This window comes from Mauremys reevesii, linkage group 4, assembly GCF_016161935.1.
Source record: "Mauremys reevesii isolate NIE-2019 linkage group 4, ASM1616193v1, whole genome shotgun sequence".
NCBI classification, from domain to species: domain Eukaryota; kingdom Metazoa; phylum Chordata; order Testudines; family Geoemydidae; genus Mauremys; species Mauremys reevesii.
This window is the reverse complement of record NC_052626.1, coordinates 133558917-133583315: the sequence shown is the minus strand read 5'-3', so window position 1 is coordinate 133583315 and position 24399 is coordinate 133558917. Positions and strand designations below refer to the sequence as shown.

The 24399-nt window shown below is 44.9% G+C and overlaps 1 protein-coding gene across 2 annotated transcripts; it reads left to right on the top strand.

The window, feature by feature from the left end:
- Nucleotides 1–770: 770 nt before the first annotated feature.
- On the top strand, nucleotides 771–19146 carry PM20D1 (peptidase M20 domain containing 1). 2 transcript variants are annotated; one of them, XM_039537328.1, is made up of 13 exons: nucleotides 771–1013; nucleotides 4913–4999; nucleotides 5660–5892; nucleotides 6732–6818; nucleotides 7736–7869; nucleotides 9779–9898; nucleotides 10790–10865; nucleotides 11159–11220; nucleotides 11528–11606; nucleotides 12823–12894; nucleotides 15146–15314; nucleotides 16058–16157; nucleotides 17018–19146. In XM_039537328.1, exons 1-13 carry the CDS (start codon nucleotides 806–808, stop codon nucleotides 17145–17147), a joined length of 1557 nt encoding a protein of 518 aa, XP_039393262.1. In that variant the 5' UTR covers nucleotides 771–805; the 3' UTR covers nucleotides 17148–19146. The 2 variants fall into 2 exon arrangements, with proteins under 2 accessions (XP_039393262.1, XP_039393263.1); XM_039537329.1 differs by lacking the exon at nucleotides 9779–9898.
- Nucleotides 19147–24399: the final 5253 nt, after the last annotated feature.

The window sequence follows — 24399 nt, the reverse complement described above, 5'->3', positions numbered from 1 at the left end:
CTACTTGGTAGTATGGTGATAAAAGCTTTAGGCATGCCTATAGTTAATTTATTTTACCAGTGCTATCCTAGAGTTTCTGTATGCTTCTACACCTTTGCAGAATTAATGACTCTTATAGAATCCATGCTACACAACTCTCCTATATAAATCACATGGTTATTTATCAGCAAAGGCCAAGGGTGCACCTTTTTCTCAAGAGTTCTCTCATTTTAGAAATAGTGTTAATACCATAGCTGGATTTCCTGGTCTGCTGGCCCCAACAAGAGGTACACTGCAATTGTACTTAGGTGAGCGAGAACTGAGTTATGTTAGAGAACAGATCTTGCCCTCCTGCTGCTAACGGCAGCAACAAACACAACACATGTAACATGACTTAGGCATACAGAATTATACACTTCTATGGTGGTGTTCACTTGCAGATCCCGATGTGTATTAAACTGTGTGACTAATTAAGCTTCAAAACATCCCTGGCCAGTAGGTACAATTACCATTTTACACATGGGGATACTCAGGTGAAGTGATTGGCTGAGGTCACAAAGGGAGTCAGCAGGAACAGACCCCAGCCCCTGGGGTGGGCCCCACACTCTGCCCGGGGCTGGGAACGGTCCCCAAGAGCCCCGGCTCCAGCCCCCTGCTCTGGGCACGGCACGTGAGCTGTCAAGCTTCCGGAAACCGCTGTCAGGGCCAGGGAACTCCAACTCCCAGCAGGCCTTGCGGCGAAGGCCGAACGAAGCCGCCTATTGGCCAGTGTCTCTGAGGTGGCGGCGGGTGATTGGCGGGCGGCGCGCGAGGCCAGCGGAGCGGCATGGCGGAGCGGAGCGGGCGGCTGCGGTGGGCGGCCTGGGCCGCCTGCCTGGGGCTGTGCGGGGTGGCGCTGGCCCTGCTGGCCGCGGTGCTGGTGCGGGCCTACGTCCTCCGCCCCCCGCCGGGCCCGCGGCTCTGGGAGCGGGGTGCCGCGCTGGGCTTCCAGCTCAGCGCCCGCGACAGACAGGAGCTGAAGGAGGCGCTGAGAGGTGAAGGGGCCGCGACCCCTCAGAGCCCATCCCGGGGGAGCCCCCCCGTGTACCCCCCGCCCCTGAGACTCCCTGGCCCCCAACTAAACCCCACCACCGGACCCCAGCCAACCCCTGGGAACCCCAACTAAACCCCACCCCCAGGACCCCAGCCAACCCCTGGGGACCCCAACTAAACCCCACCCCTGGGGACCCCAGCCAACCCCTCAGGACCCCAACTAAACCCCACCCTGGGGACCCCAGCCAACCCCCTCAGGACCCCCACCTAACCCCCACCCCAGGGGGACCCCCAGCCAACCCCCTGGGGCCCCCCCACTACACCCCCCCCCTGGGGGCACCCCAGGCCACCCCCCGGGGTCCCCCCACCAAACCCCACCCCAGGGGGACCCCAGCCAACCCCTGCCCCAACTGGGGACCCCAGCCAACCCCACCCTGGGGACCCCAGTCAACCCCTCGGGACCCCAACTAAACCCCACCCCAGGGGACCCCACCCACCCTGGGGGACCCCCAGCCAACCCCCTGGGGACCCCCAACTAAACCCCACCCCCGGGGGACCCCCAGCCAACCCCCTCAGGACCCCCAACTAAACCCCACCCCTGGGGGACCCCCAGCCAACCCCTGGGGACCCCAACTAAACCCCACCCTGGGGACCCCAGCCAACCCCTGGGGACCCCAACTAAACCCCACCCTGGGGGTACCCCAGCCAACCCCCGGGATCCCCAACTACACCCCACCCCTGGGGGACCCCAGACAATCCTCCCCAGCCCCCAACTAATCCCCATGCCCCACCCCTGGGGGTACCCCCAGCCAACACCCTGGGACCCCCCCCAACTAACCTCCACCCAGGGGGTCCCCTCAAACTATCCTTCAGATCTCCAGGGGAAACTGCCCCTGACTAAACCCCCTGGGGGGACCCCCACCCCCAGACTCATTCTCCCACCAAACAACCCCTCACCCCCAGATTAGCCTCCCCCCTGCCAGGGATTCCCCAAACTAACACTGCTCCCAAGAACTCATGCTCCTAGACTAAATCTTTCTACAGACCTCCCTCCCCACATACACACATATAAACCAGGTTAACCACCTGAGGCCAAACCCCTATTCCTGGCAGGCTCCCACCAGCAGAACCTCCTCCACCCCTTGAGAAATCCTGTAGACTATAATCCCATCCCAAATACCCGCACTCCTCCCATCCCTGATTGATCTGCCCTGATGATGGACCATTTTCAGCCCCTGCGCCTTTGTGGCTAAGTCTCTCCCTCCTCCCACCCCAGGACCAGCACTCCATCTCTGCTGAGGAGTGCACCCCCTTGGATCCCTAAAGTTACATTCTCTAACTGCCCCACCTCTCGCCACCAAAACTCCATCATGACCCTCCCCCAAGCAACTTCTACTAGGCTGCCTCCCCTCATTTCCTCTAGGGCTAAGACCGCATCCCAGGGACCTCTTGAGATTTAGTGCTCTGAAACCCCCCTTCACCCAGGACTCATCCTCCAGCTGAATTCTCCAGGGTCTGAGCCTGCCCTGAAGATACTGAGCACCCAGAAATCCCATAAGTACTGATGCCTCCTCATCAGCTACTAACGCCATCCATTTACCAAGACCCCCAGGGCACTGACCTCTCTAGTCTGGTGTCCTTGGCAGAATTTCCTCAGTGGGCACTTCTCTCCCATGTGTGCCATGCACCCTCAGGCACAGACAGAAACTGCTTGAGCATTAGCGCTCAACTGACACTATTCCCCCCCACTCCACTAGTGTCTTCTTCCCATTGTGTCACTTTACTTTTAAGCATCTATTCAGCCCCTTATTGCTTGCTTAGATATTGGTCTGCCCCCCTCCCAGCACCTCTTCTCAGACGCTGCCACATTCCTAAGGAAACAGCTAACCCATCCTCAAGCTCTGACACCCCTCCACTGACTGCCCTCCAGCAACTGAGGCAGCTGACACCACCCTGAAACTGACAACCTCCCTTTATCCCCATAAGGCACTTCACTTGTGTATTACATCCCTCCCCACCCTGCTTCCATGGCACTACAGAAAGTACATGCTATGGGTGTTAGGGAAGAAAGAAAAACTGCAGAAGAAAAAGATTGAAAATCATTTCTTAAAAAAAAAAAAAGAGGATTTATTTCTTCTGCTGACAAATGAAAGAAGGGAATAATATTGTTTTAATATCTCTTCTGTGTAATTCATTGCTTGTTATCAGTTAAGATTCTTTAGCACCGCATGACATGGTGCCTGTCTCAAAATACCTGGTATGTTTACATTTGCAGCCATATACTTTGACCTCAACAGATATCCTGAGCAAAACCTGGAGATGTGTCTTGGAGATAGTGGAGGACACAGACATCTGAGTGTCATCTGTGTATCAGTGACACCTGACTCTGACAATTTTGCTGAGTGGTCCAATGTAGATATTAATGAAAAAGGAAGACAGGATATTGAGGGATTCCACAACCAGGGGCCTGGGTGTCTCAGAGCGGTATAGCTGTTTTAGTTTATAAAGCACTTTGGATGAAAGATGATCTTTAAATGAAAGGTGCTATTACTGTTGTTGGTTGGCCCATTCCTCATCCCTTGTTCATAAACATAATATTAAGTCTATAGAAGAGGGACGATAAGAAGTAGGTGAATCCATTAGGCTGCACCATATTTGGAGTGGATGTCAGGGGAAAAACTTGCCCAGAAAGCTGTATAAATGTTTTAGAATTTGCCAAATGAAAGTACTGCAAAGCTGAAACCAGGCAATAAATGAATTATTATGATTTCCCACAGCAGATATTCTTGTCTTAACTGGGACCAGAATTTCACACACCTGCAGCCTTTGTTTCCTCCCACTGACAGTATTCTCCAATATCTCATCCCTCTTACATACAAACACAGTTTGTCTGCATTCTCCAATTGTACATCTTCAGATGACCCTTTGCCACACTAAATAAATTAGTGCCCCCTTTTCCTTTCTGGCTCAAATCTTGTACCCCTGCCTTGCAAGCATCCTGTCATAGAGTTAATGTATTTGTGCTTTCAGACACAAAGACTCTTGCAGGAAACTTCTGGGGTATATGGATTACATTAGGATTGGCAGCTAGTAGAAAACCAGACACAGGCATCAAACAATAGTTACAACTATTAAAATAGAGGAAAAGCTCTTCTGTATTTAGTTGGTGGAATTATTACCTAGCAGGTGGAAATGTTTTTTTTTTAATTAGAAACCAAAAAATCTTTAGAGAGACCCTTGATGAAGTAGATGGGAGGAGGAGCAGGTCCATAGTGGGGCATTATGAGCCATCATGGAGCAGCACTGTCTGAAGTAAAGGATGATTCAGTGAACCCCACTGTTCCCATATAAACCTGATGAAGCAACTCACATTTTCCACTCAACAAGATCCTGTGAAGTGCTAAGCATTGTCTTCAGTGAGAGTTGAGTGTACTCAGGCTTAAGCCCAAAGTAATGTTTTGCATTAGGAAGCTTATTGAAAAAGATGGTGCAATTATATTTGAATTCCCATCTAGTAATATATTTGCATTTAATCCTAGAACGTTATGTTGACAAGGAATCAATCTTCACAATCCAGTGAAATGCAGCTGCTTCCAGAGTGGAAAGCGTAGCATTTTTAACAATGCACAGCAACAAAACACAACCATTTAGAACAAGTAATAAAGAAGAACATGCTATATGAAACTGCACAGGCATTAATAGGGTAGCCAGAATGTACTTAATGAGGTTAAAATTTGGTCGATTCTTTGAGGGTAATACCACCTCTACCCTTCTGTCTTGGGATCTGTAAAGTCTACAAAATACTCAGGATCTTAATTTTCCTACCTATTCAAAGTTAAAAGGACTGTCGGACTGATTGTCATCATTGCCAAAAATCCTCTACTTCATATTTTCATTTAAGGTGCCATCAAAATTCAAACCGTTTCCTTCTCTCCAGAGGACCAAAATACAACAGCCTTGGCAGAATTTGGGAATTATATTCAAAAAGGTACAGAATTTATATTCCTACATATTTTTAATAAAAGGGCAGGAGGTTGGCAACAAGTTGAGAAGAAGTTTAGATTCTGAATATAATGGAATAGTACTGTGTTTGGCATAGCACTTTTTATCTTGATTTTTCTCAAAAGGGAACTGTATTACCATCGGGGCCAAAATGGGACCTGCAGTTCAACTGTGGTGTATCTCCACTGATGATAGAAACTGAGCATAGACAGGGCATAGGTGTCTTTTTACTTCCATGTCATGACCCTGCTCTGAAGAGAGTTGGACAACCTTGTGATAAAAAAGCCTAAACCTGTCTGTAGGTTCAATCGTCCAACACAGCTGCAGTGGTGGTGAATTACAGGTCCTGTTTTTGCCAAGGGAGACAAAACTCTAGTGAGGGTTTCCACTGCAGATTGGGAGAGTTTGGTAAAGCTGTTTGAGGGAAGCTTGCATATTTGATGCCTGCAACGGATCAAGCTTTGTATCTTATTGCCATGTGTGTTAAAATTCACTATAGACCATGCTTCCATTAAAGTCAGTGGCAAACAGTCTGCTAACGGGTTCGTGTCATATTCCCAATAATTTTGGTGGTGGAATAGAAAAGATCTTGCTGATTTTTCTCCTTTGTATATTTCTCTCTTCTTTTGACTTTATTTTTAAACAGTCTTTCCTGCTGTATTTTCTACCAAGTTTATTCAACATGAGATTATTGGGGGATACAGCCATCTCTTCACTGTCCAGGGTTCTGACCCCCAGCTCATGCCCTACATGCTGCTTGCACACATGGATGTAGTCCCAGCTTCCCAAGAGGGGTGGCATGTCCCTCCTTTCTCGGCTAAGGAACTTGACGGTTTCATCTATGGACGAGGAACACTGGACAACAAAAATTCTGCTATAGTATGTCTTCTCTGTCACCTCATTTCAGAGTGATGAAAAACTCTAAGGAATGTTTTTGTTCAGGATCTGATGGGTAAATAATTAACAGTCCCATAGTTTTGTGATTTGAGAACTTCTGTTTTGGAACTAGTTAGCTATTGAGAATGGCAGTAATAATCCCAGAAACAACTAAATCAAAATTAACCATTGCAATGAGGCAAAATGGATGCTGGCAAGACAGCAGAAATGCAAACTAACCACTGCTGATTAGACAATGACCACAGTTTAGGAAGAAAAAAAAATAGATGAGACTGGAAAAACACAAGTGTCAACGGATGACAAACTTCATTCCCCCTGTTCTTATTTTTCATTGTTCTTCCTTAGTAATGTTTTTGTATGAAAAGTTAATCCTCATTAAAGTAATGGGTTTGCTACAACTAGCGAGAGCCATATCATATGCAGTCTAGATGTAATTTAAAGGCTCAATTAAGTGGGGGGTTTTCAGAGATAGAGACCCCGATCATGATCCCTTTGAAGTCAGTTGGAGTTTGCCTTGGCCTCCAGTAGGAGTAGGATCAAGCCTATACTATTTTATATATTTATTCTGATATTATGTAACACACTGAGTCTTAAGGATTATTAAATCTCTTGGATTGTGCTTGCAAAAGAATATGATTATCATCAACTAGATGGAGTGAAAAAAACCCTGCAATAGTTAAAAGAATGAAGCCTGCTTGAGGACTGTGAAAGTACTGGATTTCCTTTACATCTTCATGTTCTTTGTCATATGAAGTAGCTCTTCTTTGCAACCTCAGAGAGCAAAAGGACACAGTGGCTAACATGCTGCCTCTGTTCCACAGGGTATTCTGCAAGCTCTAGAATTCCTGCTGAGAAGAGACTACAGACCTCGCAGGTCTTTCTATATTGGCATTGGACATGATGAAGAGGTATTTCTCTCAGTCGGCATGCATCCGATGAAGTGGGCTGTAGCCCACGAAAGCTTATGCTTAAATAAATTTGTTAGTCTCTAAGGTGCCACAAGTACTCCCATTCTTCTCTCAGTCTGTCTCTCTCTCGTTTCCTCCTCTAACAGCAGCTTGATTCTTGGATAGCCAGTTGCCTGCATTGTCCTTGTACTTGACTAAATCAACTTTCTAAGGATTATTTACCGTGAAACCCTCTGATGATCATTGTTGCATTGACAAATCACTCTTTAGCGCACGGCAGTCATAGGTATATATTGACAGTTCAGCTCTCAGTGACCTGGGCATCAGGGTTTTGCTCAGTGGAGAGAGAGGAAAAGGGTAAATCTGTACTGTTCTTTGGTATGGCTGTCAGACAAAAAAGTACAGTGTATGAGTGAAATGTGAAAATCCAGGTTAAGATGTATTTGATTGTTCCAGGTGAACAGTGTTATCTAACAGAGTCTTCATTAATGACATAGGGCTAGAAATAGAGAATGATAGGGTAGCAGAATTGCCCATTCTCATAAAGACAAGAAGGGCATTCAGTGAAATTGAAAGCCAAGACATGATCAAATTAAATACCTTTTTAAACAATGCCTAATTAAGCTGTAGAGTTCATTGCTGTGGGGTAGCATTGAGGCTTCTCATGAATAATGAGAACATCTTCAGTTATATTAGACTGGATGTAAACTCTCTTGCTTCAGAGCATAAGCAACCACTAATTGACAGGGGTTAGAAAGAAACTTCATCCCATGGACAGTTTATTTCATAATTGCTCACTCTGGAGTTTCTTGCACCTTTCTCATGTAGCACTGGTCACTGTCAGGGTCAGGATACTGTACTAGATGGACTGCTTGTGCGATTCAGCATGGCAATTCCTCTGATTTGGACTCTTGTAGGTATCTGGTCATAAGGGAGCAATGAAGATTGCGGCTCTGCTGAAAGCTAGAGGAGTGAAGCTTTCTTTCCTGCTAGATGAGGGAAGCGTTATCTTAGATGGGTTCTTGGAGGGAATAAAGACGCCAGTAGCAGTGTAAGTAAGAAAAGAAGAGAATTTAACACAATGAGCCTGATCCCTGGCTTTATGGGTAAGTATGAGAGTCTGCTAGTTTGGACTAATGCAGCGGTGTCCATAATACAACATAAAGGCCCTCTATGGCAGCTGCTCTTTTCTTCCTTGGTGATGACACAGCCAATGAACTACAGGGTTTTATTACTGGTGGCTTGATTGCAGTTTCTGTTCATCTCAGTGAAAATATAAATACAAGCAAATGTTTGGGCTGTGTGCGTATTTAAGAATTAAGTATATTTACATACTTACATACATTTGTGTGTGGCTCTTAGGCTCCTGTCAGATTTTCATTGCAGCCCTCGGTGTTGCAAAGATTGGGCATCCTTAGCTAATGCATAGAGCACTTGGCTGGGAAACCCACCCTTAGGTTTTCATCCCACCAATCACACTGTTGTTATACCTCTTTGTTTACTTGAGTAGGTGAGTTTCGCTAGGTTGCAGATGAGTCACAGGGCTGAGGATGGAGATGCCCATATTTATACACAGCCATCTTCTAGACTGTCATTTATAGCTGCCCAGAGATTTTATTTTTTTTTCTTTAGATAAAAATTTAGTAACTTTGATGTGCAGTTAAGGTTTTGGCAGCAGAACCTGAGGCTGGTTCACCATTGTGGCAATCCGTGTTTCAGCCTCCTGACTGCCATTTGCTGGTTGTGCAAATGGCAGGATGAGGGCATGCAGTCAATGCTATTTCTCTTTGGTCGGCTTAGATAGCGACCCTGATTTAGCTGTGAAGTTTGTCTTTGGTATGCAGCTTGTAAATTTGATTCATACCTTCTCTGAGGGAATGCAAGGGTGACCCTTTATCTTGAGTAGGAAAGAATGAGGAAATGGGGTATCTGTTGAGTTATGAATTCTGTTCCTTTCCCTCTGTGGTAGACAATCCTCTGAAGACCTGGGATCCGTCAATGGCCTCGCTGAAATATCACCTGGAGGTTAATTTAGGAAGCCCTGTGATGATTCAGTCTCATTTATTTGTTGTTATAAAAAGCAGGGAAATGACAACCAGGCGCTAACAGGATGTGGAATTGTGATGTAAAGAACTTGGTGACAGTGCCCATGTTTATCACATTTGTTTTATCAGACACTGTTGGTAGAAGGGTCATATCTGACGGCGTACAGGGGTTTTACAAATCCATTTCCTTCTCCAAAGCTGCAATTTAGTCTTTGTGGGGAGCATTCTGGTTTTCATGCAGAACTGTAGTCAAAAAGAGACCCCCATAATCTTAGTGTTGGCTGTGGGAGCATATAAAAGGGACAAGTGCATGGGCCAGTTTCCCAGTGGAAAATATGATACCTATATATTGAAATATGAATGCAGTTTAGATTTAATAAGACAGCAGTTGGCCCTTGACATCAAACAAGAATTAAAATGCTATCATTTAAGGTTTTAAAAACACTGCATAGGATAAGTATTTCCTATTGTCTACCTCCACAAAGGTGTTTGTAAACATTAATTCATTTTAATTACCATGAAAGGCTCTTGTTATACTTAAATGACATTTGTTTTTAAGACACTTGGTCTGTCACTAATACTGCAGCCCTGGTACAAAACGTAAGCAAAGAGCCTTCCGAGTGCACTTACTTTCAGTCTCTGAGCAGTGCTGTCACAAGCAGGGTACTGCAGCTGTGCCAGAGCAAGAGTAGTTGTGTGATGTGAAATTTGGAGAAAAAGCCAAGACCACAATGCTCCTACCACTCAAGTGTGGCTTTAAATGCTTTTTGTTGTTGCTGCTGCTGTTAGAGTATTTTTGTTTGGTTCTAAAAAATAAGCATATCAGCCCCCTCTGTCTACAGTCAGTAGAGGCTGAAGAACTCCGGTTATGTAATATTTGGAATCGGCTTGATGAAGTTATTTCTTGTTCATCAGAATAGCTATCACAGAGAAGGGTTCAATTACAGCGAACTTCAGCGTGGAAAAAGAGCAAGGTCATTCCTCTGTCCCTCCTAAGGAGACGAGTATTGGTATTCTTGCAGCAGCATTGTCCAGGTGAGAGTTTACCTGGCTGTGTACCAGACTTAAGATTGTCATGCAAAATCTCCGTAAACAGACTTGACTTCAGTGCTATATATTGTACCTCTCTGTGTATGTTTAAAACTGAAGCTTATGGCTCATATAAGTGTGCAGATATGCAACCCCTGGCTTGAGGGGTTGTGGTCAGGGGAAGAGGGCGTGGCTGGAGCACCTCTGCACTCCAGCTATTCACACTTCCTGGGAATGGTCCCTAGGGACCCTGAAAAGCCAGGCATAAATTAGATCATCATTTGAGCTACTCAGACTTACTCCAGGGGCCTAAATGTCACTCAGTAGCCCGAGAATTTGGATATCTGCAAAGGTGACATGAATCTATTTTTGTTCCATCCTTTTGTCTGTTGCCAGAATTTCTCTCCAAGAATCTTTTGTGACTGTATCTGCTGCCTACAGGTGATATCTATGCAGGCAAATAAACATGGTGTGGTATCAAAATGTTATATCCCCTAGGTTCTGGTACAAGGTAGTGCTCCTGCTTCTCAGCCTCCCTATCCCAATGGATACAGACTAGATTGATGGGAGCAAGGGTGTTGTTTGATAGAAGGGCCTGAAATAAAGAGAGACTTGCTAGCTTTTTGGCCTACCATTTTTATAGATTTCCACATCTCCCTTACTGTCCCTTCCTTCCTATTGGGAGCCAACCTTGGCTAGCTCTTCATCCTCCCCAAAAGAATATCTTTGGATGAGACAGGTATGCTCTGAAATCCGGGGTGAAGTTGTTCTTGATTTGTGAGCTATGAGGGATATGGCTACATTTCAGGCTCTTGGTCAAATCTATGAATGCAGTCTGTTTTCTGCAAAAATGTAGAATGAGTTTTTTTTTTTCAAATGCTCATTTGCTTGTTGTAGGTTGGAGCAGAATCCCATGCCCAATCTGTTTGGCCATGGACCAGAAATCATGATTCTTGAGCACTTGGCTTCAGAGGTGAGTATTCAACTGTAGCTTCATTCTCAAGTTTCACATAATTAATGTTAATAAATTAAAAGTAGCCCCAGACGCAAATTACCTAGGAGGGTTTCCTAGTCTCTGTTAAAATCATTTAACTCAGGAGAATTCAACGCTTAAGTGCAATAGTTCTCCCTCTGCAGCATCCCTCTTATACTGTACGTAGCAGTGATCCCTTAGCCCTGTGTTCTGCTCTGAGTCGTGACATCACTTCGGTCTCCAAAGCTGGAATTTTGATAATTGGTGTATCTTTGTTTTCTTTTGCCACTTAGTTCCGTTTTCCTCTCAATCTCATCATGACCAACCTGTGGCTGTTCTCCCCTATCGTCAGCAGGTAAAGGGAACACATCCCCTCTTCACATTCCCAGCCTCTGCCCCCATGAAATATGGGAACCAATGTCCATTTAGAAACTTTGGTCTTCTATTTTTCTTGCCAATAAGCCTGATCTTCCCTGGGAATCAGCCATCCTGTTTCTCAGTTTATCAGACTGTAAAGCATTTACCTTGCTTTAATTAATAATTGAAACATACTGTAGCTGCTCTGTTAATGCATAGGTTGGTCTAATCAATTTAATTCTCACTTTTGTCATTTATATCTTTTATAAATACAAAACTCCTTTTAAAAACTTATTTTCATGCAGAATTTTGGAGCAGAAGCCCTCCACTAATGCCTTGGTTCGGACCACCACAGCAATCACCATGTTTAATGCAGGAATCAAGGTAGCTTCATGTGTGCATTTGATTTTTCCTCCATGTAGCGTGAGGAGAATGCTTGTATTATTTAGAATGGTGGTTCCCACATACTACTAGATGTACCACTATGAATGGTTGGTGTAGTCTCCTCCTACACTTAATTTTAAACTCAGCCTCTATACTGGGCCTTCATGCTTTGCCAACCTCAGTCCAACTGAAAGTATAGCCCAGTTCACACCTTAGGGTTTACAACAGAAAATTGTTTCACTGATGACAATATTTGTTATCCAGTTCTTTCTAAACTGGTGCTGAAAATGGTTTAAGTGCTAATGTAGACAGGATAAAAAACATTTGCAACCCTGTTACACAGTGCGTGATTGAGACTTTGGACCACCCAATGTCAGCAACAGGACAACTTCCTACTATAGATGGGACCTTTGTCCCATGATCACAAGACTGATATCCCTAAACTCCACAGTGGGTTAGAGCAAGCACAGCAGAGTGAGAGGCAGCAGGTTCTGGCTGGTACAGTCAAGGTCTTAACCTGATAAACTGCACGGTTGAGAATTGCAGCTCTGGAACACCAGAGAGAGCAATTAATAGTTTGGGCCTACTTTCTGCATTCCTCAAAGGAAATCTTTACTGAAAAGGATCATTTGTCTAGAAAACAAGTAATAGGTAAACAGTGACACTGAGTGGTGAAAAGAGAAATAACATGTTTGCTTTTTTACTGTGTGTGTTCAAAGACTGTGTAACTTGCATACTTAAAGTATAAAATATATTTTGTAGAAAACAGGAATTCTGTATCTCTGCTTATGCTGTTAAGTGACATACATGGGTCATGCCTGGTGTGCTTTGGGGAAATGGACTCAGCTATAAAGGAGGATTTTTTGGAAGAGTGACATCAGATAAAATGAAGTTATTATTTAAAAAAAAAATGCCAAGCCCTTTCTCACATAGAGAAAAAATTCTAAATGAAAAGCGCCTAATCCTTATATAACTACCTGTGTGGTAAATGGCTAATGTTTACAGTGATCAAATGGTGGAAGGTTTGGGCGTTTATTTCAATAGGAGCTGGTTGGGGCCTTACACTGTGAGCCCTGGAACTGCAAGAGCAATAGTTTAAACTTTTTGACAGCAGTGCATATCAGGCTGATGTAGTATTACAGTGGCAATTCTGTGATTGGCCTTTGACTCTGCTTATGGCTTTCTTTGTATTGGTTGAGCCTCTTTTTTCCCCTAGTCCAATGTCATCCCACCTTCCGCAAAAGCAACTGTGAATTTTCGGATCCACCCATCACAAAAGGTTGAAGAGGTAATGTCTGCATGTTACATTTGTTCACCTATTTTTTTTCATCATGACATTTGTCCCTGACATGTCATTTACTTAACTTTCCTATACCTTTGAAATAGACAGTTGTTGACTGGTCTGGAGATTACAAGCTTTCCTCTGCATTGTGGATCTTGCCTCTGCCATCTCCAGACTGCGCAGTTGTAATACACTCTACCTAGGGTTCCCATAGACGACCTCCCAGCAGCTTCATATAGTGCAAAATTGCCCGCCTACATTTTGCCCGCCTACAGATGTGAGCATGTAATATCTGTGCTCTTTGCTGGCTTCCTTTATGCTTCCAGGTGCAAGTCAAGCTATTGGTTGTCTTCTGTAAATCTCTGAGTGTAATGGCACCTGGCCAGCTGAGAATACCTTATCCCTTGTTGCAGCAGGTCTTTTCCATCAGAAAGCTCTCACTGACTGTTCCCAAGTTTAGAGTCTAGGAGAAGGGAGTGTTCTGCAATTTGCAATCTGCCAGAGCCAAGTTTATCCAAGATTTTTTTCCCTTTGAGCACATAGCATAAGATGCATGTGTCCACTGTGTCTTTTTCTTTATTGGGCCTGTAACCAGTGGAGATTGTCCCTTTGGGCCAGTTGTTTACTTTAATGTTTGTTATATGTGCCAGATACCACAGTGATAAATGCAGTATAAATGAGAGAGATCCTCAGTGGTTTGTTTTACAGGACTCTTTTTGAAGACTCACTTTTGATTCTAAACACTACCTTCTAAATATGGAGGCGAACAGGAGACAGCCCAGATTCTGAGGGACACCCTCTATGAAATATAGTCTTGCAGCTATGTTAAGCAGCCTTTGGGAGTCACTCTTGCTTCAGAGTAACCCATAGACAAGTGGCTCCCACACTTCATTGGTTCACATACCCCCGCCTTAAAAAATTTGTGAAGTGAATTGATGAAACATCGAGCTCACATAGTACCAGTGGTACATGGTTGAGAATCTTGCCATGGACCATACATGCTTATGTAATAGAATTAAGGCTTATCTTCTGTCAGTTGCAGCCACTAGAAGGTGACCTGATCTCTCTCACTTGAGTAGGTCTGACATAGCCTATTATCTATTGTGATGGAGCAAGGCCGGATGGCTACAGAAAAGTACTGAGGAACAGGTATGTTAGCCCCAGGCTAAGAAAATCCCTAGTACCATGGGAACCAAAATGGCAGTTGCTCCAGGATAATCAAGGCACCTGGGGCCAATTAAGAACTTTCTAGAAGGCACAGGAGAGAGCTACAGTGATTGGAGCACCTGCAGCCAATCAGGGCAGGCTAATCAAGGCACCTGGGAACAATTAAGAACTTTCTAGAAGGCACCAGAGAGAGCTACATTGATTGGAGCACCTGCAGTCAATCAGGGCAGGCTAATCAGGGCACCTGGTATAAAAAGGGGATCTCACTCCAGTCAAGGGAGTAGGAGCCAGAGAAAGGAAGTGTGAATGAGGAGCTGGGAGTCAGAGACATAAGGAACTAAGAACTGAGAGGGTGTACTACTGGAGGATTGAGGAAACACCATACAATCAAGCCGTATCAGACACCAGGAGGATCCTATGGTGAGGGTAAAGAAGGTATTTGAAGGAGGTTATGGGGAAGTAGCCCAGGGAGCTGTAGCGGTCAATCAGCGGTTACAAGTAGCACTTTAGAGACTGCTACAATTTACTGGGCCCTGGGCTGGAACCCGGAGTAGAGGGCGGGCCTGGGTTCCCCCCCAAGCTTCGCTACTCCTAATCAGACATAGGAGGAGTTGATCCAGACTGTGGGTTTCATCCAAGGGGAAGACCACTGAGGTGAGGAAATCCGCCAATAAGCGCAGGACCTACTAGAGGAGAGGAGGAACTTTGCCACACTATGAATAATATCAGACCCTCTCTCTGGACAATCATGCTGAAAGCTTTTTTGGATTCCATTCACTTGACTGATCCAGCTACACGGTGGTGCGCTTTTGTACTGAAGGGGTTAAGGAAGGCATTTTGAGGCACTGACCCATAAGTGATTGCCTTGGAAGTACTTTGACCTTTAATGCCAGGAGCGCATTGTGTAAGAGGAAAACAGACTTCCACCATGAGGCCACTACATGGCCTCTGTCCTGATCGTATGTCTTCATTTGGAGTCATAGCTGGCAATTGATTTACAAGGCAAGCCTTGAAACTGGCACCTGCACAGACATCCACAAGGAAAACTCTCATTTCCTTTGCTTATTTGTTCCTCTGGGTGTGTTCATAGGTGCTAGAGATAGTCCGAAACACTATTGCTGATGACAGAGTAAAGATACACCTACAGGAAGCCTTTGACCCACTCCCTACCAGCCCCTGGGATAATCATGCCTTTGGAGTCCAGATTTTCCGAAGAACCCTACTGGATGTTTTCCCTGATGTCAGCAGCGTAGCTCCAGGTAAGAGCAAACACATGATGATTATTGTTTCCTCTTATACTTCCACATTCCTCTCTTTCCCCCCCCACCCCAATTGCTTTGTTTCCATTTCTGTGTATCCCTCCACCCCAGCCGTTAACGACTGGAAACTGCTGTTGTTCCCTCTTCTGTTAGGTTCCATCTCTCTTCTCTAAACTGTGTGTGTGTGTATGGGGCGAGTTATGGTGGAAATAGACAAAAGCAAACAGGAAACTGGCAGAAACAATGAACTTTGAATTGAGTCTCCCTGCAAAACATACCAGGGAATCTCTTCAGGCATATAAGGAGTGGCAGGGGAGGTCTTCTCGTCTTAGCACTTCAGTTTGCACTTCCATGACTGGCAAAATCATCTTTCTTCTTATGTGCTGTGCCTTACTATCTAAAGCCCTTATCATGCAAGCTGTTCCACGCTGGTGCTTCCCAGCTTACGGGATAGGAACTTAAGCTTGAAATTGACACATAGAAGAATAAGAGCCTGATACTGACAGATGCTGGGCACCACAACTCCCATTGAAGCCAACCAGGTGTGGTGCTCAGCTCCTCTCATTGCTGAAAGAGTTCCAGCATTCTTTATTTCCTGTGCTGATGTGGGAACAATAATTTGATTTCAAAAGGGGTTTAAGTTTTCAAAGTGTAGAAATGCAACATCAGCAAAGCCTTTTTCCTTGAAGGCTAATTGGTTTCACTTGTGCTGAGACAACCTGACCTATGGGTTTGTTTTCCAGGTATTTGTATTGGAAACACAGACAGCCGGCACTTCACTAATCTCACAGATGCCATTTATCGATTTAACCCACTGGTCTTTAAACCGGATGATTTACCAAGGTATTGTATTCTGCTGGTGTGGGGAATACTCTAGGGACTACTATTAAAGAAAATTAGCATGTGCTGGCCTAGAGAATGAAACCAAACTTTGTATACTGTGGTGTGGCAGTATGGGTGCCTCAGAATCACAAAAGCCACCCATTTCCTGCAGCGTTGGGTGCTGCACACATAATGGGTGAGAACTGCTGTGGGAGAGAATTAGTCCCAGTTCGTCTCTGTTTAAAATGTAGACAGGACCTGGTTCAAACATCCCTTCCAGTGGGACAGCTGAACTTGGCTGGATCACAAATACAATTCTGGGTTCTGAAAGGTTTGGTTCTAGTGTGAAGCCCTTATTTAATATGGATGTCCACATGCCAGCACAAACATGTAACTCCCACTTGATTAACCTTTTAAAGCTGGGAGTTATGTGAATACAAAAGTATTAACCGTGCTAGGAGTTGGTTCACTTGCTAGCGTATCAATTTTATCTTCCATGCGAGTGTAACTGAAATAGGAGCAGTGTGTCCAGGTAGCTGTTCTGCACTCTGACTCAAAGGGTCTGTGGTATGTTAATGCAGGGACCGACAGTGCCTGCTATCCTTCCACTTTCCTGCCCTATCTACCCACTCCATGGTCTTACCCACTGTGCTCTGGCCTTAGAATCAGTAAGCCATTTATGCTGGCCTCAGGAAAAGATCTTGCTTGAAGTGCATTGTTCTGTAGATTTTTATTTGTCTCACACTGTTTCCTACTTAAGTCCTGACATTCCCGAGCCTTATAAAGAGAACTGGGGAATCAGCAGTCTGGACTGGCTTTGCAGTTCCCATGTAGGTGGCTCATGCATATTGTAATGAAAAATATTCTTCTCACTTTAACAGAGTCCATGGCTTGAATGAGAGGATCTCAACTGAGGGCTATGAGAAACAAGTGGAGTTTCTCTACCAGCTGATTCAGAACTCTGATATCAGCAAGCTCCCAGAGCCTCATATAAACTCCCACGAGCTGTGAGACAAAAGAAATGGGGAGAGGAGCCGCTATGGAGGTGAATCATGGGATGGCAGCGACTTGGGGTATACAAAGCAGCTACTTATTGACATTGCACTGTGTTCTGAAACTAGGTTATTGTGGATGGTAATTTGCATAGAGATGAAAAGCAATGAGGCTGCTGTCAGTAGATACAAAGCCTGCCAAAAAGTAAAGAGAAACTTGAAATGGCAGAAGAGAATTGGAGCAATGGAAAAAGCCTCTGATCTCCACACCTCCTCATCTCCCTACCTTCACCTGCAGCCATTAGATACATGCTATATTAAAGGGAAGTGCTGTGGGATGGGGGAGGGAATGTTAAGGAGACACAAAACAAGCACAACATGGAAAAACTGGTGGAAATGGCCAGAAAACAGATTTATTTTCTGGAAATATCCATCTCCTTTCATAACCCCACTCCTTTTCTGTACCACAAAATGTTCACCCCTGTGGAAAGGGTCAGTGCAAGGCGTAGGCACCACCCAAGTCCTATCTGGAGGGCTTAAGTCCCACTGAAGTAGGTATTTAATTAGGATTTAAGTGGTGCCTAGGCCTTTTCCCGGGTCTCTACACGAGCGAATTTCATCCAAATGGATCGTTATATGTATTCCCAAAACACTGAAGCGCCGATCTGCAAGGTGCTGAGCTGAGGTCAGTGGAAGCTGCCACTGAGCACTTTGCAAGATCAAGCCCCAGAAGCCTGAAAATCCTGGTGCTGTGAAGTTTAAAGACAGCATGAAATGCTGAATATGCATCCCCCGCAGTAGTATGTCTGTGGAGCATGCTGTGTAATGCCCCTGGTACTGCAGCAAGCTTGCTTTTGCCATTAAATCGACTTTCCCTGATGCTCACATGCCATCCATTGTTACAATTTGCCTGAGCTGTGGTGCATTTTACCTGTGTAACAGATGGATGGAGATATATATGCCTCAAGGAGTGCTAGTAACATACTGATAAGGCCACAGGAGCATATGCCCTCTCCTCAGCCCCCTCTGTACATTTACTGCCTGTGGCCATTTCAGAAAAGACTAGTGCTTTCAGGGGCCCAACCTGGAACACTTTTTTAGGGGCCTGGTTTTCAGAAGGTGGCTGTTCAGCACTTTCTGAAATCCCATTTAAGGGATCTCCCAGTCACTAGACATTTGAAAATCTTTGTAATAATTTACAATAATTTTAAAAATCTCTGAAAGATCAAATTACATAGTTCCAACTGGTGGTGCCTCGGATTTCTTTTCCTCTTTTTTCTGGTTGCATTTAAGTATTTCTGTCTCTCTCTCTTTGGTAAGCTCTGTGAGGCACTATGTGATCATGGTACCAGAATTATAAATTGCAGATTTAAGAAAAAGTAAATCAAAATTGTGTGTTCGTCTGTTTTCCCTTTTCACTGAATAGGTTGATACCTAGGAGATATATTCTTCTCTTTTCATCTTTAGTTTTCCGTTCCTATCTTGTTTCTGTATGGTGCAGAATGACTCCAGTTCCCTTCCTGTCAGGTGGAGCTGAGAACACTCTGCACCTTATTGGAAAGGTCCCTAGCACACTAAAACTGTGTCTACACTAGCACTTTTCAGGAAATCACCCACCCTTGCCCTAATAACAATGGCAGCCTAAGTGTAGACAGGCCTTTGGCATTTTTACCACCACGTCATCTAACCCCGCATGCTTTGTGCTAATGCACTCATCATTGTTACCACCCAGGGGTTTGCACCAGAGGGAGATTTCCCAGAAGGTGCTAATGTAGAGCAGGATTAAGTATCCTTCTTTTAGGCTATTGCAAAAATGTTCCCTTTCACTAAAGTTGCCATTATTAATCAAACAAACAATTGTCAAGAAGGGGCATCTTATCCAGGTGCTATCCCCAACTGCAAATAGGGTGAAAGCCACTTCATGCACTACTAACACAGGAAGTGCAATGCTGGAAACAAGCTAAAACCTCTTTCAGCTGCACTGTTCCATAGATGTCTGTCAAATTGTACATTGGAATGGAAGGTGCTCTCTGTATTCTTGGTGAAGAAAGTATAGGACTAAGGTACAGTACAATTAAATGTCATTTTGGAAAACACTAAATAATGAAACTGATTCTTGTACACCTCGACCCCAATCTAACACGAATTCAGATATAACGTGGTAAAGCAGTGCTCTGGGGGGACGAGGCTGCGCACTCCGACGGATCAAAGCAAGTTCGATATAACACGGTTTCACCTATAATGCAGTAAGGTTTTTTGGCTCCCGAGGACAGCGTTATATCGAGGTAGAGGTGTACTTTCCATCTTACCAAACAGTTTATATGCAGACTGGTTTTTTTGCAACAGATGCACTAAAATTAAATTACTGATAAAAAATAAAACCTGCTCTTGATTTGAAGCTAATAAAATCAGGATTGCAGATTCTTTCCCGGTCTTTATTTAATATTCTAACATGAATGTATAATTACTGGGAAGAGGTTCATCTCTTCCCTGCCATCAGTCATTTCCGCACCTGGGTCTTCATTAGAGCTAGTCAAAAAATTTCCATCAAAACAAATTTTTGCCAAAACAGGAAAAAACCCACATTTTTCCAACCATCTCCCCTCCCTGGTGCCCTCCTTTCTGTACGAAGCCTGTGTCAATTAATTTTGTCTATTTCCTTCCATAAACTGTTTAGGGGTCTGCCTAAATATCCAGCAGGATTTGCTACTTCCGTGACAGGAGGTTCCCCTGGAACCTGACACTCCCCACCCCCACTGAGCTAGGTAGCAAGAAGTCTTTAATCAAGCATCTCTCTCCTTTGTGCTACCACATGGCTGGCTTTGAGAAGAAACCTGTCATGCTTGGAGTGCCAGCTCTCACGTAGGGAGATTACCACCCCAAAGTCAACTTTCACAAGCTACCTGCGTGGCTTTAGAAAGCTGCAATGACACAGCTTTTTCTCTGAAACCCCCTTGTCCCTTGAAGTATCAGGCTGAAGCTGAAGTCTCAGTCTGAATCTAAAATAGAGACTTGAACCAGCCAGGAGCCCTCAGCAGTAGAACCGTTGTATCTGTTACACCAGTGATTCCCATCCACACTCACCCTTCAGCAGCAGAGATCGGCACGTTGAAGACCCACATGGACATCTAATTCAAATGGTGATCTCATAGTTTAGGTGGTGTTGGAAGCACCTTTGTGTGGGGGAACCACCTAGTGGTTAACACACTAAGTTCTGGGCTAAGCTGCCATTTGCACCAGTGCAGGTTAATGTGGTTTCAAGCAGAGAGTGAGCTGCACCGATGCACTGTGGCTTATTGCAGTTTTGCTTATTTACACTAGGGGTTTGCACCAATGCAGTTGCAACAGTGTCTGCAATCGCATGTAGGCAGGGGCTTGGCGATGGAGGCAGACCACCTCCCTTACTGATTGAGACACACCAAGTTGCAGCACCATTTAACTGTGCAGGAGCTGTCATGTTTCAAAGGGGAAGATTAAGAAGTGTAGAAACCATAATCATCACTTTCACAGCATTCCGCCTTAAGCCAAGAGCAACAGAATGTCCCCAAAATATCGCCATTGATTTGTTTAGAAAGGAATAGAGAAAATGTTGAGGTTTCATTAAGTCTTTAGTGGCGGGGGTATCTGCTAAGTAGCCTTTTGCTTCTCCCCTGCCTTTGCCTTGTGTGGACCCCTCACCGTTTCTTAAGTGGTAGAGTACACTCAGCTCTCCCTGCGATTTGGCCCTGTTTGCAAAGTAACAAAGTAACATTCCACATAGCACATAATTGTCTTAATCAGGTTAATGTAAATTAAAGAGCAGCTCCCAGCCAGACTTCTAATAAGACTTAGTGCTTAATAGAGCATGTTTCATCTTCATTTTGTTAGCACTAAATAGGCTGCAATCCTGCAGTGAGCTCTGGTTGGGCAGACCTCAGCCTCTGGGCTTAGAACCATGGAGGGATCAGGGCCTTCATTAGTTCCTGACAGTTCCTCTTTCCTGCTCCATCCTGAACTCCCACCCCAATTCTCCCACCCGCACAAATCCAAATCATTCTCTGCAGCCTTGACAAATACAATCTTGTCCCGCTCATATCCCTTCAACAAATAGTAGTTAGTTTGCTCAATCCAATGTCTGCTGAAGTCAATGGAGATGCACTGACGTCAATGGCCTTTGGATCAAGTCCTCTGATTCTCACAAGCACCCATCTGCAGTGAGATAGGTAAGTGTCATCCCATTGGACAGGGAAACAGCAAGGGAGAGATGTGCAAAGGCCTGCGTAAGATAACTCTTATCCTTAAGAATCAGGTGGGTTATGGATTGACAAAAAATCCTTCAAGCTGACCATGTATCTGGAGTGCAACTGGACAATGTCCTGCTGTACCCCTTAATCCTTCAGTCTCTCTTTAATGATGGTTTGGGAGCTATGCAACCATTAAATGTAGGAGTATAAGTACTAGAGTTTACAGATGATTCTTTAGGATATAGATGCAAATATAATAAACATTAGTTACTGATGCTAAGGGCTTTACACATGTATATGGAGATAAGAATAATATATTGCCTGGCCCAGGGGCCATACTTTCAGCTAAGTATCTCCAGATGTGTTACAAAGAGCTAGTTCAGTCTCATAACGCCTCTTTCAAAGTTAGGTAAGGGGAGTTATTTCCCAGGGTACACCTGGGACAATTTAGATAGAGACGAAGACTCCAGTTCAACAAAGCACTTAGGCAGTGGACTATACCTATCCCTGCTGATGCCAGTACAATCTTTCCTGTACTTTGAGCAGGTGCTCAAGTGCTTTGCAGGATCAGGGCCTAAATGACTCACCTAAGGTTACACGGGGAAATGAAAGTGGAGCAGTCCCCCGCTCTAACAATATGAAAACAATGTGGTTCCAATTCTCCTTTCCCACTAGCACACAGCAGAAGTAAATGCCCTGTACTATAAGATGATACAATGAAGTAAAGCTGGCATAATGAGGTGTATAGATTACTTTAAAGTATTTGTTGTATTTAGTCACATTAACTCATTTTTAAGTGCCCGACGTTAGTTGCGTCTGTGGCATGACATACTGCAATATATAAGGTTGGGCAGGAACTCGCTCCAGTTGTCTGCCCCCCATGTAATTTCAGTCCACACACTATAATGTCATTAATCCTGCACCCATTGTAACAACAAAATGAATACGAATATAGCACACCCCATTCCCTCCCTCTTCCCCCGCAAAAAGTGGAAGGCAGCTTCCTCTGGCCAGCCCCAGCAATGGTCTCTTCTCTGAAAGTTTCAGCTTCTTGCCTTGGCAGGGCTTAAACAAAGTGAGTGCTGCAGGTTTGCATAATCCTAACTCAGGTCACATTGTTGTACAAGCAAATACTATGGCCTGAAAAGAGGCATTTGCCCTCTGTTGCCTGTAGCAATCTGAGCAAAATCTGGAAGCAAGCCAGGCAAAAATGTCCTTTACATTTTGTAGTGTCCGGCTACCACACAAACCTCACTTCCCTCTGCCTTGACGCAGGGTTATGTCTTTAAATGAGATTCAATGAAGCACGTTTCACTGTGAGGGGAAGTGAAGGGCAAATAGCACTGGCAGGCAGGGTTGGTTGGGGCAGGTGCTGGGTAAACGTGTGCCACGCCGTCCTGCCAATGCACCACAGGTCTGAGCCTCAGTTAGGCCCTGCTCCTCCAGCCCAGAACCAAAGCTGGGATTGTGCAGTGTCTGTCCTGGATAAAGGTTCATAGATGCATCTTGAAACCACCACACTCAGGTGCTTTTGATAGGCTTTAACCTGAGGTCTCTAGTGGTACAAGCCTGCAGTATTAACCCATTGCTCCAGCTGCCCCACTTCCTAACTGAGCCGTTTTTTTATGGTGAGCGTGGGGTTTTCCCCATCAGCCAGGACTCCCCTACACCTATTCTCCTTCCCCCTAGTGCCATTATTGGCTGTCATGTCTCGCTAACCTGTCTAGGTTTTTACAGGGTTACACATCACCCTGATAGCTATAAATCTCTCCCTACAGAATAGCTTCTCTTTCCATCCCATACAATCTTTCCCATGGGCTGGTTAAATGCCTCCTATTTAAATGGTATTTAAGATCTAAGGTAATTCATAAAGTGCAGTGTAAGGATGATTCATTGGCCTTTTTTGTAAAGATCAAATGTAGCCTGACATGGGTAAGTAATTTTTATTATGGAATGGAGCGCAGTATAGAAACCTAGCTGGATGGTATGGCTTCATTCTCTTACATGCTCTATGAGGTACTATGGTAGAGAAACAGACTATCATCCAGTAGAGAAATGGGCCTAAGCCACAACTCCTGATCCAAGTACACATGAACTTTGGAAAACTTCTGCTCTGAATCTCAACTTTGTAGCTTGGACTCAGTTTCGTTACATCATGAACTACTATGATCCTCTTACGTATGTGGAGAAGGTTTCCTCTCCCTATTGTATTCAGCTTTGCTCTGTCCTTTCCCCTCATCCCCCACCCCATGTCCATGAAGCTCACAATCCTCTGACAATAGTTAACGAAAGTGAACATGAACATGTCTATGGTTGTCTAACCCCACCAGCCATCAGGTAGGCAGCAGCCAAGCAGGGCCTGGATCACACCAGAGCATACAGGGCTGACTGCAGCAGAGCTAAGGAAAGGCCAAATTCCACATCTGCATTTTCTAAAGAAAGTGCTGTTACCGGCTTCTGTTTAAAAGGGCCGGGTTTATTTTGAGCCCTGGATGACTGTGGATGATTGTCCATGACTGTCAAGCGCTGAGTGAGAGGAGCAGGCAGGAACAGAGAGAGTATTTACAAAAGCATTTCCTCCAGCCATCTTGCCTTCTTGGCTCCCCTTTTGCCTTCTCTTGCCTTTTCTTTTAAGATTGTAGAGCTTGTGAGACCATTTTTTCATGCAGATACTGTGGGAACGTCCCCTCTCAGCTTAGGCAATGCCCCTCAATCCCAGCATGCAGCATCCCTTGCTATCTTAGAGCTGGGTTCCCCTCACAGCTCTGCCAGTGATCCTCAATTCTGGCATACAGCATCCCTGCTATTCTACAGAAGGGTTCCACATACACAGCTCTGCTAGTGCCCTTCAGTTCTGGTCTTTGACACTCCTGTTCTAGAGCATGGGTCCTGTGGAAAAATTGCCAGCCCAACATGCCCCCTCCTGGATGGCTGTGGTGCTGCAGCAACTTTTGCCTCAGTTTCCCCAGCTGTCTTTTGGCCTACTCCAACCATAGGAGAGTCCTGGTCCTCTGGCCAGTCCACTTTGCAGACTCCTGCCCCTTCCAG

Excerpts from the sequence above, each read along its gene's own strand:
- PM20D1 (XM_039537328.1), top strand. The coding sequence starts at position 806 with ATGGCGGAGCGGAGCGGGCGGCTGCGGTGGGCGGCCTGGGCCGCCTGC. Across the intron at positions 1,014-4,912 it reads GCTGAAGGAGGCGCTGAGAG|GTGCCATCAAAATTCAAACC; the intron begins GTGAAGGGGCCG and ends TTTTCATTTAAG. Across the intron at positions 10,866-11,158 it reads TTGAGCACTTGGCTTCAGAG|TTCCGTTTTCCTCTCAATCT; the intron begins GTGAGTATTCAA and ends TTTGCCACTTAG.